At 43.2% G+C, this 15,418-nt stretch overlaps 1 protein-coding gene across 4 annotated transcripts in view; it reads right to left on the reverse strand.

The window, feature by feature from the left end:
- Positions 1–15,418, reverse strand: part of GRIN2A (glutamate ionotropic receptor NMDA type subunit 2A) — a 184,348-nt gene that overhangs the window by 144,222 nt on the left and 24,708 nt on the right. For 3 of the 4 annotated variants that reach the window (XM_069029955.1, XM_069029954.1, XM_069029952.1), the window contains 2 exons: positions 12,830–13,055; positions 10,955–11,377 (listed from right to left, as the gene is read on the reverse strand). In XM_069029955.1, coding sequence (XP_068886056.1) covers positions 10,955–11,359 — 405 coding nt within the window. In that variant the 5' untranslated portion in view covers positions 11,360–11,377; positions 12,830–13,055. Of the gene's footprint in view, positions 1–10,954; positions 11,378–12,829; positions 13,056–13,814; positions 13,874–15,418 lie in introns of all 4 variants that reach the window. The other variant, XM_069029953.1, reaches the window with a different exon arrangement.

Below are 15,418 nucleotides of genomic sequence, written 5' to 3' on the forward strand. Positions count from 1 at the left end.
TTGTCTTTACCAAACCCAAGGTGTGGAGGGGATTATGTAACTTGTATTTTCCCCTCCACAAATAAGCTCACCCCACAAAGAGCCAAGGCTATCCTTGCCTGGCTCTTCCCCGTGCTCTGTTGTCTGCAGACACTGCTCATTTTCAACCTCATGATATAGCCACTCACTTAGACAACATCAGGATTTATGTCACTCAGGATCCATAACTTTGTTCAGTGCACATAAGAACAATTTAGCTGGTAAGTGCCAGTGAACCTGAGTCTCAGAACAGGATTTTTAAAGTAACAGCTAAACACATTCACATACAGGGGACACAGCAGAACCAGCAACCACCTAACACTGTGGGAAGAAGTTTGCTTTTGTATTTTTTTTCCTGTCAGTCTGTCCTGTCCACAAGTATTCTAAAGGCCCTAATAGGAGATATGAAATTCAGAATTGAATTAAATCATAAAAGGGAATTATGAATATATTTTGAGACTCCAGTTCCTAAAAAGTACAAGGTAGTAGGTACTCCCACAAAGCACCTGAAAAGAGTGAACATACATAAAAAAGTACTTATATTACTACAAATCAGAGAATTATTGAAAACTCTTTCCATTTTTTATAGAAATGAATGCTTACACAGAACAGCATCAGTAGCCAGCCAGTGCACAGCAAAATGACGGGAGGATTTTATTTCAGGAAAGCTTATAAGAGACTGACCCTGTCTCAGAGACTATACTAAAGGAAAAAACAAGAGCAGTAGGGAAATTTTAAATTGCATTAGAATGGATACAAGTAGACACTCCAATATATCAATTTCCAGATGGTTTACTACAGCCCAGACTCCCTGCACTGCAACAGGAAAAGCAAGCACCTCCCTGTACAAGTATGTAAAGTAGTCAATGAATGCAGAAGGAATGACTTAGGACTGAAAAGGATTGCACAAAATCCCAAGGGCAGGAAGCCTGAAGAGACAGAGATGTAAACTGTTCAGAATTTTGAGTAATTCTGGTTTTCTCATACTGTTTTCTTCACAACAGGTCACCTCCATCAGTAATTTTTATTTCTGGTTTATCACCACCTCAGCTCCCCACCAGCACTGCCCTAGCTCACCTGGTTCAGTTTATATTCCTTTCCTCTATTTCCTGCCTATTACATAGGAATAGATTTGGCTTACATTCATAGTTTTTGCTTTGTTCTTGGGACCCCAAGGAATTTTTATTTGCTCCAATTACAATTATTTTTTTGGGTGAAGGAGGTTGACAGACAATGGGCTGGGTAAGGAAAATCCAGTCTAAAAGAAAGCAAGTACTTCTTTTTACAACTTCAGTACCAGCTTGCTGTTACATAGTTCGGGGATAAAGCTTCACATACTAAGTGGCTGAGCCATCCACAACATCTTTCTCTGGAACCCAGATTCCAGAAAAGGAAATGTCAGCCTTTTTGCAGGTAACAGTAGCAAAAATGCAAATAAAGGAGAGAGGAGAGGATGGCAAACACATCAAAACAAAATAAAGGACAGTTAGCTTGCTTCCTATAGAGTGACTGCTGAAAATAAACCAGACCATCCTAAATGATACTTGACTAGAATACAGACACTTCTCATAATTCTTGCATCTGTTTTCTTATGAGGAATTCACAAGCCTTATCTTGTTGCAATTAGGTACTTCACATTGCTCTGATGCCTATGCCACACAATTTACTCAGAACTCTTAATTAGCCTCACACACAAAAAATAACATGCAATTTTTCTGGTAATTATATGTTTCTGTAACTCCTGAAAGCAACTTGTTACTTAGAACAGATTACCTTAATTCTATTTTCTGCCATACCTAGTTGTGTTGCACATTTTGTTGAGCTGAAAGGTGGCTATAAAATCCCTGCCCTTTCTTCTTTCATAGTGGTTCTACATACACAGTGTGTTTCCACTAGACACAAAATCAATGCAGTGAAAACAAAGCAGTCCTATTGCTAATTTAGTCACGTGGAGAGGCAAACTGCTCAGCACAAATAGACAAAACTTTGTAGCAATAGTTACAGAAATCTTGAACCAAAAGTTAGGATGCTAAAAACAAACTACCACTGTTAAGAAAAGTTAAAAAAAAAAAAAGAAGATAAGGAGCTTTCCACCCACCCAAAAATCCTTTTAATGAAACACGTTTATAGAAGTATCTTGCTGAGAGATGCACAAAAGGCAGGTTATAAATAGCCACAAACACTGAGCAGAGGCCATGGAGCAAGACCAGGGTTGGTGTTCTCAGTCTGCTGCAGCAAGGAACTTGTGACAATGAAACAATTCAGCCTATCTTCCTTAAAAGCCTAGAAGGTAATTACTTTCCCAAACCTGTGATGGAGACAGGAAGCCCAAAACACCAACCAAGGAGTCATCTGGAAGCACCTCTCCAAGAGAGCTTAGCCAAAACCCAAATCAAGGGATACATAAAGATATATAGTCTCGATCTGAAAAAAATCTACCTTATCCAAGCTACTCCAAAATGGGTGTATGTGATCCTACTGGGAAATGACACTACTGTCAGCCAACACAGCACACCAAAGCACCAGTACCTGTAGGCTCCATCCTGGGGAGCAGATAAATTAATGTACTTGAAAAATATCAAAAGCATGAAGATTACCACCTGTTTTTATCTCATCTTTCCTTCTCCACCTTCAGCAAGGGAATCCAGGAGAAAGCAGGGAGAAGAACCTGCATATATACAAAAAAAAAAAATCCAGACCTCAAATTCTCAGGTCTGATCATGCCCAAATATGAAACAAAAGATGACATAAAAAAGAAATGGAGATTGTTTTGGAGCTGTATGCAGAATACTACAGTGTTTTTAGTCAAATCTCATCCAGAGCCTTTTGATGGGTTTCTGTGTATTACAGCCAGAAGGAAGTGTATGTCTGCTTTGAACTTGCCCCTGTCCAAACACGTTAATCTTGCTAAGCAAGATTGACCAACGCACAATCAAATGGAGTTTTTGCTATGCTCTAGAAGTTTATGACCAGTTTGACCTCAGATGTTTTGCTAGATTTCCTAATTTTAGTTCAGTCTCTGTAGCTGTTGAAGAGGGGAAGGGAATAGAAACAGATTACACAAACCATCTACATATATATGTTTATGAATGATTTTTTTAATCCGCAAGTGGAGGTGAAAGAATTTGTATTCAAATAAAACCTTAGTCACAAGTTTGGACTAGAAACTGTTCCTTCTTCAAGAGGTTTAAATCATTCACAAAGGTTGATCAGGAAACCCTGTGTACCACTCAGCCCAGGATCCCTCGTGGCTGAGTCCCAGAAAGGACAGACCTTTCTCCAGAGGAATTTTGCTCTTCCCCAAATAAGAGACAACTTGTACACCTAGAACCTCCTTCTCTTTCCAAACACTGAGGCTTTTTGATCACTTAAGCTTCATGTGCATGGAAAGAACAGGGGAAACTGCTGTAGGGAAAGGAGACAATGTTAACTGTGTATCACAAACTTAAAGCTGCTGGGCACCAAGCAACCTCCACCTGCAACTTGGAATATCACATTTGCATATCAGCAAAACTCATTTTCCTGTTGGTTTTTCAGCTTTTATACTACATTTCTTCTGCACCCTTCAATTTCTCTCCAAAACATTCCCCCTTCTAACCAATCTTATTGCCTTAGTCTAGTTTCACAGAGCCTGCAAGTTTCAACTTTCCCCTGACCCAGAATATCAAGTCTCAGGACAGAGGAAGATACATCCCACAATTACTGAAGAGCACAAAACGCTTTCCTCGAAAGAGAGGGGAGACCAGAGCATAACCCATGAGCAGCATTGTCTCTCCAGGGCCATGAGAGCCCCAGCTGGCTGTCCCCCTTGAGAAGGCAGAGGGGCCCCAGGCTGCAGGGTGAACACACTGAGGAACTGGAGCTCTGCACTCAGAGAATTAAACCACATCCAGTTTCACAAACTGTGCCTCCAGCTTCTGCACCTCAGTTACAAGCACGGTGGTTTTCTCTTAAGGACATTAAGTCTAAAACTAATATAAATAGCCAATGATGCTGCTGCAGCTTTATGTATTTATTTCAGTGAAGTACAGAAGAAAATATCTCAAGGATTTAAACAAACAATATGGTGACAGATGGTGTGGAGACAATCCAGGCTGGGCTCCGTCAGTAAAATCCACACAACTTCATAGCTCCAGGGCAGAGTGGAAGAGAAAGAGTACACACAAACCAGATGACCACAGATTTGTAAAAAATAAAAGCTACAGCCAGCAAAGTTTTTCCGTGCATCTATACAAAGCCCTTTGTACCATCACCATGTAGGTAGATCTACCCCAGAGTCTTCCAAGAAAGATCAAAAAAACTCATAAATAAATTCTTCAAATTAAATGGTTAGTTCAAATAAGTGACTAAACACACTAATGAACTGTCAATTCAAATAATCTAAGCATCCTCAAAAATAATTAATAGATGAAACAAAATATGTGTTTGACATTATATCAAAGCCCTTCTGTTCTGTACACTGCATAATTTTATACTTTCAGGTACATTCTCTGGATATATTCTGATTGCCAGAAACTTCCCATGTATTTTGTAACAGCCTATAATTATTTTATAGTTTAAAAGGAGTATTTTTTAATTTTGTATTTGAGAATGTTCTTGGGAAAACAAATTCCAAAGATGCCACCAGGAACGTCTGCAAGCAGAAAATTATGCTGAAGGTCTTGTGTCCTACTTTCACAGCTCAGGAGTCTGCTGTGTTATAACTACCCATAGGCAGGCAATAGCTTGGAGAGATTGCATAGGAGATCTACAATAGGGACTTGCTAGCAGGTTTAAGATGATGTTGCTCAAAACAAAGACACTTAAGGATATCTATTTTCAAGAGCTGTAAGAACAGTCTGTAGAGAAAGAAAACAGTACCTTTGAGATGAAAATGTATAGCTTACTGCAAAGGACTAAAGTGAAGCCAAGCACTCCTCTCTCCTAAATGAGTGGTGCATAGAAACCAACCCTGCACCCTCAGCTCAGCTGCAGCTGTAAATTCAAGCAAACTAAAATAACAGGAATTTACCCACACCTAAACTGAATGAAAAATCAAGTAAACTCTAAAAGACTTCCATGTCCTACAACCTGCTCATTAGTTACAGAAATTCCTTATCTTTTCAAAACCACCTTCCTTTTACTTTGGAAAATTAAAATAAATATCCCTCCCTTGAGCTCCATAAGAATGACAGTTCAAATCTACTCTTGCAGTATTCCAGAAATCCATCCATGTTTTCCTTCACCGAATTAAGAGGGATAAACTTATGTGGACAAGAGAATGAGGAATAGTATCATCGCCTCAGAAATAGCTAGAAAAACCCTTTAGAAAAAAAGATTGGGAGAAAGAGAGCAAGAAAGCAAAGCTCACATCATTGATAAAATGCTCCTCTGAGTTCCAAGACCCAGCTGAAAGCAGCAAATGCAGCAGCTGCTGGAGCTCTACTTTCTCCCAGCCATGCCAGTACAGGAATAGCAATGCCTAAACCAGCAGGCACTATCCAAACCACCTCACCCTCACACAGCACTGCCTCCTGAGGAGGAAAAACACGGGATACTATATCCACTCACTTCATTCACCTCAGTAAGACAAATCTCATGCACATTTTTAACCATTTAATACCACTGATCACAGCATGTGTGTGTAAAAGATACTACCACAGATTACATTCTAGTTCTAAAAATCTTATGGACGTACAAGACTTTCTTAAAAAAGTACATATAGATTGGCTTTCATGGATATGGACAAATAAACACAGATTTGCAAGGAGGTCAATGCTACATTTTTATTGCAGCTCAAAATAAAAATTAGAATATCTGAAGGTTATTCTTCCCATAGGGGCCTTCGTACAGCTAGAAGAGAAGAAAATCAAATTCAATTGCTTCTTTAAATGAGTCAGAAGCTGGAAATATTGTGTGCAACAGACTATGTAGTAGTGCAAGCTACTGTGTCTAGACCTGAAACACCAGTTATATGAATACTGGTATTTTTGCACAAAAGTATTTATTAACCTACAGTTTAATCTTTCAGTCTTTTGCAGTAACAAAGCCAAAGTGAATATCACGCTCAGACGTGTAGTGCCATACACATGTTGGCATCAGCCATCAGTAAGGATGGGGATAAAAAGTTGTTATTATAGAAAAACTTAAATTTGCGATTTTCTATAATGAAATACAGAACTGCTTTTACAAGCCAACTAAACAGGCAGGACAGAAATCTACATATACATATGGCAGACATATGAATTAATGAGCACATTCTAGGTAATACGACCTCCAGAAAAGATTCTACAATAAAAAAACAAATACAACACCCTCCCCACCATCTCCATCAAACAATTTTGAAATCATTAATAGTTGAAGCACACTTACACATAGTACAAAAGTAAAGTGAGACTTTTGAACTTTTTTGGTCCTTTAGCAGCAAGAAGACATTTGGCAAAGAAGCTGGAGGATGTGTGGAGGAACTTTAAGATCATGAACAAAGTCACATACAGATAAGAGCATAAATGCTCCAGAGCCAGGAGTCTGGGTGGGCTCTGATCACAGTTGCTTAGAGCTCTGGTTTGCACAAGTCCAGCATAGTTTTTTCCATCTCAGATGAGCTAAAACAAAGCAATTCCAGCTATACCTATAATGAGGTGAAAGTGACAAGTAATGCAAACACATCTGCAAGTATTTCCGTAAAGTACCTAAAAAATCACCACCAAAAGAAGGAAAGATTTCAAAGTACAGTTTTACTCAGTGCTTATTAGAAATGAGATGCCTTAATTATGAACTATCCCGGCAGAGCTACAGGGCATGGGGGACCCATGGGATGGGCTGAACATGAGTCAGCAGTGCTCCCTTTCGGTGGCACAGCCTAACGAGGCTGCGGCGGCAGCAGCACAGCAGCTGCTCCAGGGAGGGACTGTTCCTCTCTCAGGACTCACGAGGCCCTATCTGCAGTCCCCTGTCCTGTTTGGGGTCTCTCCATACAAGACACCAATATATCCAAGCGAGTCCAAAGGACTGCAAGTCAAGTAAGGGCTGAAGGAACTCTTTCCCCAGGAAAGCGACAGGTAAGGAGCGGTATAATTGCAGCCTGCAACTGCACTGAGACAGAGTTGGACTCAGATTCACAGCAAAAGAACAAGAGCCTGTGGTAGCAAGGGAAATTCTAATGAGATAAAATGAAAATATTTGCATGGTGAGAGAGGTTAATTACTGAAACAGGTTGCCCAGAGAGGCTGTGGTATCTACTTCCAGGGAGATATTCAAAACTTGACTGAAAGATCAGATTTTGATATTAGCTCATCACAGAGCTAGGGCTGGGTTAGACAACCTCCAGCAATCCTGTCTAACTTCCACAGCTCTCATAGAATCATTAGGCAATAAAACTTACCTTTTAGAAAAGCAGTTAGTTACTTTGCATAACATTCCCAGATCTGTTTCAAGAAGTATCACTTTGTGATAGCCCGCTGGAAAATTACCCTCACCTTTAACATTTCCTGACTATGTGTTATAAGTGAGTGCTTCCACAACAATAAAATGCCTCAAATTACGTCTTTCAGAAAGACTTCTGGGAAGATTTAGGTTTGCAATAGGCAAAAGTAGTCTGGTTCAGAGACACTAAATATTCCTGGATGTACTTAAAATATGTAGGGCATTTTTTCCCACATGTGAAGAAGCCTTCACACAGAACTAACCATGATGTTCTGTTTTTTTAAAAAAGTATCACAATTACTATCATTATAATCATAGCATGTGGTGAAACAAAGGTAACTATGTTTGAAATCAAATGCTCAAGTCAGAAAACAGTTCCTAAGTAATGTTTGTGTTGAGATGTCTCAAATGTCAAGAGATACGAGATGAATAAACAGTCAGTCTGTTTTCAGCATCCTCCAAGGGATGCTGATGCACAGCAGGCTGGCACAGATGCCCCAGAGAGTTCTCATCTTGTTTCTGTAGACTATGCCACATCTGAATACGTTTGAAGTGTGTGGCAGAATTGGGGACCAAAGCCAAGGAGCAGTTCACTGGCAGGAGAGTTCCTGCCAAGAGCAGGTGATAAAAATCAGCTGGAGCAGAGCATGTGGCACTGTCCAAAGGGTATCTCTGCAGCACAGTTAGGATCAGGTAAGTGCCATACACCCCAAAGTGTCCCATTGGTTTGTTGGTAGGATTTTGACAGCTGATGTCAGGTGGAAATAGATCACAGAGGTTCAGAAAACATTCCAGTTTGATTGGCTTCACATGCCTGTCTATTTTCATTGTCTGAATCATGCAACATCTCTCCTCAGATGGTGCAGGCAAACTCTGAGCAAACTGAAGCTGAGCTGGGCCAGCGAAGGAGGCAGTCTAGACAACACATCACTCACCCCAGATGTTCAGACAGGGACTCGGTGCTTCAAAAGCTTTACGTCCTGCATTAATCACTGCAAACTCCAAGTGTGGGCCTATCTCATCTTTGGAAATATAGAACTTTTTTTTTTTTTTTACAGATAGGGCTATTTAGTCAAGATTCACATTGGCATGGTATTTATTAGCCACAGAGAATATGGTAGCTTATCTCCTCTGAGTCATTCAGTGAAGTCTTCAGCAGTATAGAGCATTATTATAGATGAATTCTCATTCCTGTGCCCTGAGTTTAGTTCAGTGCAGCACCACATAACCACCTGGCACAGAACTCACACAGTAAGGACATAAATGAAATGGCCTTATTAGAGTGCCAGAGCACTACATCCACAAGCAGGAGTGGGACCAGGCATCTTTTGCATAGCCAGGCATCTCAATGCATGAGACAAAACAGGAGACTTACTTAATAATCTTCACAATTCAGCCAACACCTATGTGTGCCAGCTAAAATCCTGACAGTGACTTGAAAGATTTCATATTTGCAATCCTTCTCCCTCAGACTTCATCTCTCCTGCTTTTATGACAGCACTGTGAATTTCAACTTCATCTCCCAGGAATTAATTCCTAAATGAACGGTTAATTGAGTGACACATGCAAGTCTCATTACTGTGATGTTCCAAACCCCATTGCAAGACATCGCACATTGCAAAGGTCAGGTTAAAAGTTAAGGCAATACTAGTTACATGAACAAACAATTCCTTCAGCCAACTGAAGCTACTGAAGACTGCTGTTAGATTGTTTTAACACACAAAAGACGATTTTGATTTCCCAAATGGAAACCTTAGAAACTAAATTTCAACAGAAAAGTTTGCTAATAAAACCCTGATAACCCCTAAAATCAAAGACAGTGATATAATGATGATAATACTAGCATACAATGCAAATAGGAATAAATTACTGAGACAAAAAAAAAAAACCCTGTTTCATTTTCTAGAGGCTCTTATATAAAAGTAAAAATAGATCTGTATCAGTAACAGCCTGCATCTGCTACCATGAGGGAAGATGATTCTGTAAGGATTTCTTCCAGTGCTTCATCACTTAGCCCTGGCTGGGATCTTCAAGTCTTCTTACACTAGCAGAGACAGTTACGTGAAATATGTATCAAAGAGAAGCACTGAATACATATAAATCCATCTTTAAAAGACAAGTAAATCTGCACTGTAATCTAAAAGCACATGAAATAACTGCCTCTGTAACTTGGTCACTGCAATTGCATTGAAGACAGCAGCACTGACTGTAATGATCTTTCTGTATCAATCAAGATTTCAGAGCCATTTTTATAGGATCTCTGCCATAATTCAACACTTATTGTCCTGCCCTTGTATGATACGTTGTAAAGGAAGATCATTCAAGATACCAAGAAAAAAAGACCTCTTATACCAACAGAAAAAAGTCTTTTCCAGAGGTAAAAAGTTTCAAAAGTTCAAAGCTGATTCCTCAGTCATAACTAATCATTGTCGCTTTCCTGGTTCTTTTCCCCCCTTACTTCACAAAATAATATATCTGGACCACTTCCTTTCCAGATGTGTTCAGAGAATCCTTTACTATTCAGAAGTCACTCATAAGAAATAATAATAGTCAATGAATAAGAAACCCTAAAGTATGGAAATACCAGGAAATAATTTACAATTAACATTAAAAATCCTCATGTGCTGGCAAACCAGTGATTTTTCACATCTGCACTCCCTCTTTGAGCTCTCCTCTCTTACACCACAGTGGGAGCTCCTCTGACTTTCCAGCGAGGCAGAGTCCCCACCAGAGCTCAGCCCTGCACTCAGTGCCTGTTTCAGAAACAGCAGCAATCAGCTCACAACATCAATGCTGCAGTGCCAGCAAGGAGTTCTTAAAAATTGTTACAATGTTAAGGAACTTGAGACGTGAGTCACTTTTGCTCTTCCAGTCTCACAACACATTACATAAAGGTATGTTTTTCAAAAAAACCATTTGTCATTATCTCCATATTTCAGACAACCCCTTACTGGATTTTCCTGAACTATAGTAGGAAAGTAGAAGTATCCAGTTAGCAAAAATATAATTCAATAAATCTATGGAATGCCGTTGGTTCAAGTGTGCAAGACTACTTAATTCAGAGACTAGTAGATCACTAAAGTCTGGCTTATTATTGACCTATTATTACTGTTGTCCTCAAATACATTCAAGTCTATTGCTTGCTATTTCTTATAAGCACCACACAACATCTGCTTATAATTTTACATCTTATCCTCAAAATCATTTTATGAACCTACTATTATGAGCTTGTTTTTCCATTTATTTATCATATTAGCTATTACAATTTTTTAACCCACCATCATTCAATGTGCTGGATAGTAAAATCTCATTAGTGAGATTTTAGTGTTAGAAAGTTGATTTTCAGGCATGAACCCCAAAATATTTCTGAATATTTGATGAGCCATCAAAGACACCATTATGCATATATTTTTTAAGTACAGAGAGACAATTAAGAGCATCTGTCTTGAACTGCTGGTAGCGATTATTCATGATAGAGACCAACACAATGAAGTACATTAGAACAGCAACAGCTCTGAATGCATTTTCCTACCTTATCTGCCATTATCATGGAGGCCCCGCCATGAATTCCAAGAATTGGAATAGAAGTCTGAGATGAAATAAAATCCAAAATCTGAGCTACTGCCTCCTGATCAGTGTCATCTCCAAAAACCACTCCATGGATCTTGGTGCCTGACATCAAGTCACAAACATGTGTTATGATGCTCTTAGGATCAGTCTGGTTCACAAGAAGGGTCACTACATTGATATCAACAGTCAGGTCTGCTGACATTTCCCTGGTCCAGAGAGCTCTGATATCTCTCTCTGTTATATACTTGGTCCTTCCCAGAATCACTGCAATGTTCAGGATGGGATAATTTTTCTCTGCTCCACGAACAAGATCCAAAGGCGCCAGAAGAGCTTGGAGTACCAGGAGAGCACAGCCAATTTTCCTCATCTTTGCCAGCTTTATCCCCTGTAAAAGTGATCACATTGCATAAGAAGAACATAGAGAAAAAAAATATATTCTGTATATCTTCAATGAAGGTTTTAAACAGAAAGCTTCTGGGCATAATGCAAACTTTAGCAGCTTTTTATAATGCATTCTTCACCTTAGATCCAAATTAAGCCTCTTATATCCCATCAAAAACTTGGCTTGATAATGACAATATTACAAGCTGGGTCTCCCACAGGCAAGGCAAAAAATGCAGAAGTTCAGAGAAAAGACCCATTAACACTCTTCCTGGATAGCCAACAAAATTAAAATGACTGACATCATTTTAAAAAAAAAGACATTATCATCCTTATCTTTAACCTTGCTGTGCTAAAACAGGTAAAGCAAACCTATTTGCCTTCATCCTGGACATCTATTTAAACTTGAGTCACAGTCTAAGAGGGAGAGGTATTTTAGCTCAAAATGAGAGAAGTGAGCCAGAGGTCTGCTGGAAACCCCAGTCCACATGCTCCTTACATCTCAGAGCATCCCAAACTCATGCTGTTTTATTTCTGAAGATCTCTCCTAGGCAGCTGCTGCTCAAGGAATCCTACTGCATTTCTGGAACAGATTCAAAAGCAAGATATTCCATCTTAATTCTTTTCCCTCCTCTCATGCAGCATTCAGAACTTGAGCCGCTCAGAACTGCTGATCTCGGACACAAAGTTGTCCCTAGTGTTGAAGGGGAGCATGTTCCATAAATGAGCATCACTGCATTGGTTACCTCATATCTTCACTGAGTCTCTGTAGGGGGCTGAATATAGACGGAGTAGGATGGGGAGAGAGATGAGCCACAGAAGAGATCTGAACTATCTGAAGGAGGGAGAAGGAGAACAGGTCTGACTCTGCAAGATCTCCCCCTGTTTCTGTGCCCCGAGGGATTTCCACCCCCATGACTGGCTCTCTGCTAGCTGCAAGAAGGGAGTCCCTGTGCCACATAAAGCCAAGCTTGTTGCAAAGCGTCACGCAGAACACACAAGCGGGACTGTCCAATCAGGGTGGCATTTTTCAGATCTCCTCTCTCATCCTGCCAGCCCTATCTCCATCCTCAGTCAGAGCCGCCTGCAGCTGAAACACACAGCCAGACACGGGCTTGCAGCATCACCGCCTCCTTTCGGGGCACACCAGGAGACGAGCACCCGACAGCGCATTTAACTGCACATCAGTGCCCCTGTGCTACCCGACTGCACTGCAGGGCAGGCTCGCACCGACCGCCGTCACAGCAGCGGCGGCACGGAGCGCGGCGGAGCAGCAGACCCAAATGCCCCAGCTCTCCCCCGAGCCCGAGGAAGGCTCACGGCCCCCCCGAGCCCCGTCCGGGGCCCGCCGCGGGCACGGCTCGGTGCCGCGCTCAGCGGTGCCGCGCTCAGCGGCGCCCCGGGAGCCCGGCCGCGGCGCGAGGGCGCCCCCCTGCGGGCGCGGGGCCGCACGTACCCAGCGCCTCAGGAGACGGAGCGGCGGCGGCTGCCGGAGGTGCCGGTGCTGCTGTCGGTGTCGCTGCAGGACATGTCGCGACCGCGGGCATGTCGCGCTCCTCGCTGCCCGGGCTCAGGGGCGGCCTCCGCGCCGCTGGCCGCACGCGTGATCCCCGCCGCAGCCTGCGAGCGACATCGCATCCCGGGAGGGCAGCTACGCGGACAGGGAGACAGGCAAGGGGGGGCTGGACACGGGGCGGGGGACGGGACGGGACAGCGGGGGGAGAAGAGGAGACGAGAAGCCGTTAGTCAGGTTGCAGATTTGACAGGACAAAAAGAAATGTACTTCAAGCGCGTGTGGTATGCGAACGGAAATAAAGTGACTAAACTCAAAAGTTCCCCCCTTTCACTCAGAAACAGATTTCAGCTCTTTGCTAAAAGCAGCGCCGTGAGCCCACAGCTGTCCAGGATATGTCCCTCATCTTATCCAGGTCAGGAAAATCCTAGGCTCCCGTTTGCTTCCAAGTGAAATGGACGGCTTGGAGCTCTAAGGGAAGAGACGTCCAACCTGGAAAGAGCAGCTAGAAGCAAACTAATTAACATGATCAAGGGCAGGAGTTTTCTTGGCAGGTTCAAAACAAGCATAACCTGGAGCGCAGCTAAAGCTCTTTTCGCTCCTGAAACAGAACAGCTTCATTCCCAATTTACCATAAACAAACCCAGAGCGACACTCTAGCAGAGCCCACCACGGAATGCTCTATTGCTCTGGTTTTTCCATTCACAATTCCCAGTAAATATGCATGAAGACAGCTCTTCAAGCAACCCCTGCTCTATGTAGGACGCTGGCGCGCCAGGCAAAGCAGCCGGCATTCCCTAACTGGCCTCGGTGCTGGCGGGGAACTCGGAGCGCAGCCCCGGTCGGTGGGAGCCGGCACCGCCGAGAGCTCCGCGCCCCTGCCCCAGCGCTGGGCGCGATCCGGGCTCCCCAGAAAGGCGATACTTACTGCATTCTCCCTCCACATAGTTCCAGTTTAAAGATCCTCAAAGTCATTTCAGTAGATTCCTTTGCAAACAATGAAGTGGAAAATAGGTCCCTTAACGCCTGGATTTCATCTTGCAACTTGTTCCCACCGCAGTAAATAGCAGCCCGGCAGCTCTTTATCGCTTGAAATCCCGCATGATCAAGTTTTAGCAGAGCCATTGCAACTGAAATTCGCTCTTTACTTTTGGCAGGAGGCATTTAAGCGTCTTCATTTTTTTTTTTTTTTCCCCTCTCGTCCCTTTTTTTAAATTGCGATATTGCCGCAGCAGTTCCCCAGGACGGCAGGCACGGAGCCCCCGCGCTGCTCTCGGCTCCTCGGAAGCGGCGGGGACTGGCGGCACGGGCTCCTGGAGGTGCGGCGGGCTCCACCCGGGGCCGCCTGCGCGGCGCTGCGGGCTGCGCCCGGCCCGCTCCGCCGCCCCCGGCACCGCCGCCCTTGCAGGGGCGAAGCTCACGGCCGCCTTGTCTAAACGAGACCAGCCGCGGATACTTTGAAGGCTTCTCCCCCACCCCACCCCCCCGCCCCGTTCTGCTTGCACAAGCACCAGCGAATGAGTCAGACGCAGGCAATCGGGGGAGGGGGTGTCAGATCTGGGGGAACGGCGAGAACACCGGGTTTGGGGCACAAGAGTGGCAAACTCGAGCGTTCTCCCCGCAGTAACATCCCCAGCGAAAGGTTGGTAGCCCGGGAAACCCCTGAGTGTTCTCCTTTCCCTTGACGCAGGGGCTGTCAACCAGAAATCCCTGCCGTGGGGCTCAGGGGAGTGAATGTGGAGCAGCAGCTTACACGCTAAAAGCAGCCCTCAAAGCTCCAGACCACAGCCAAGTATCACAAAAAAGCTCTGTAGAAGTTGGCTCCATCTGCGCATCCCTGCTGCTCCATCCTCCTTTCAACATCCCCCATTTCAAAGCCTTGAGCCTGTTTCTCCATCTCCCATTCCCCTCTCACAGGTGTCAGACCCAGCTGGCCTTAGAGCAATTCTTGCCTCCCTGCCCACACCACAACCCACCAATACCTTCCTCCACTGCACACTACTGTGCCTTCTCCCTCACTCCATTGCTCTCCTACTTTTCGCTTTCCACCATCCTGCTCTAGCTGCCACAACTTATTTGGTTTTGCACAAATGAATGTACCAGCTAAGTACCACAGAGGGATGGCCTCTTCCGTGCTCCATCCTTTACAGCCATCTTCGTTTCTACACTGAATACTTCAGAGTAAGGCAAGTCACACGTTTTGACAGACCCCCCACTCCTACACCAGAGCAAACTTTTGGGTTCAAATAGGATAATGTCAAGTGTCCACTCACTGAAGTTTGCTTTTCACTCCATTAAGACACAGAACACCGAGAAATCTCTCCCAAAGACATTTAACAACACATCAGCTTTACTGCTCTTGACAGTCTCATCATTGAATTCCCCAATAGGTCTATGCCTGGGTTTTTTCCTCCTGTGAAAGATCTCACATTCTAACTTATTTAGAGATTACTTCCTCAGACATTACATTACTTTTTCTAAGCAAAGCAATTAAGCAGCTTCAACTGCCTTTTCTTTTTCCCAATCTTTGAT

This window comes from Aphelocoma coerulescens, chromosome 14 (genome assembly GCF_041296385.1).
Source record: "Aphelocoma coerulescens isolate FSJ_1873_10779 chromosome 14, UR_Acoe_1.0, whole genome shotgun sequence".
Lineage (NCBI taxonomy): Eukaryota > Metazoa > Chordata > Aves > Passeriformes > Corvidae > Aphelocoma > Aphelocoma coerulescens.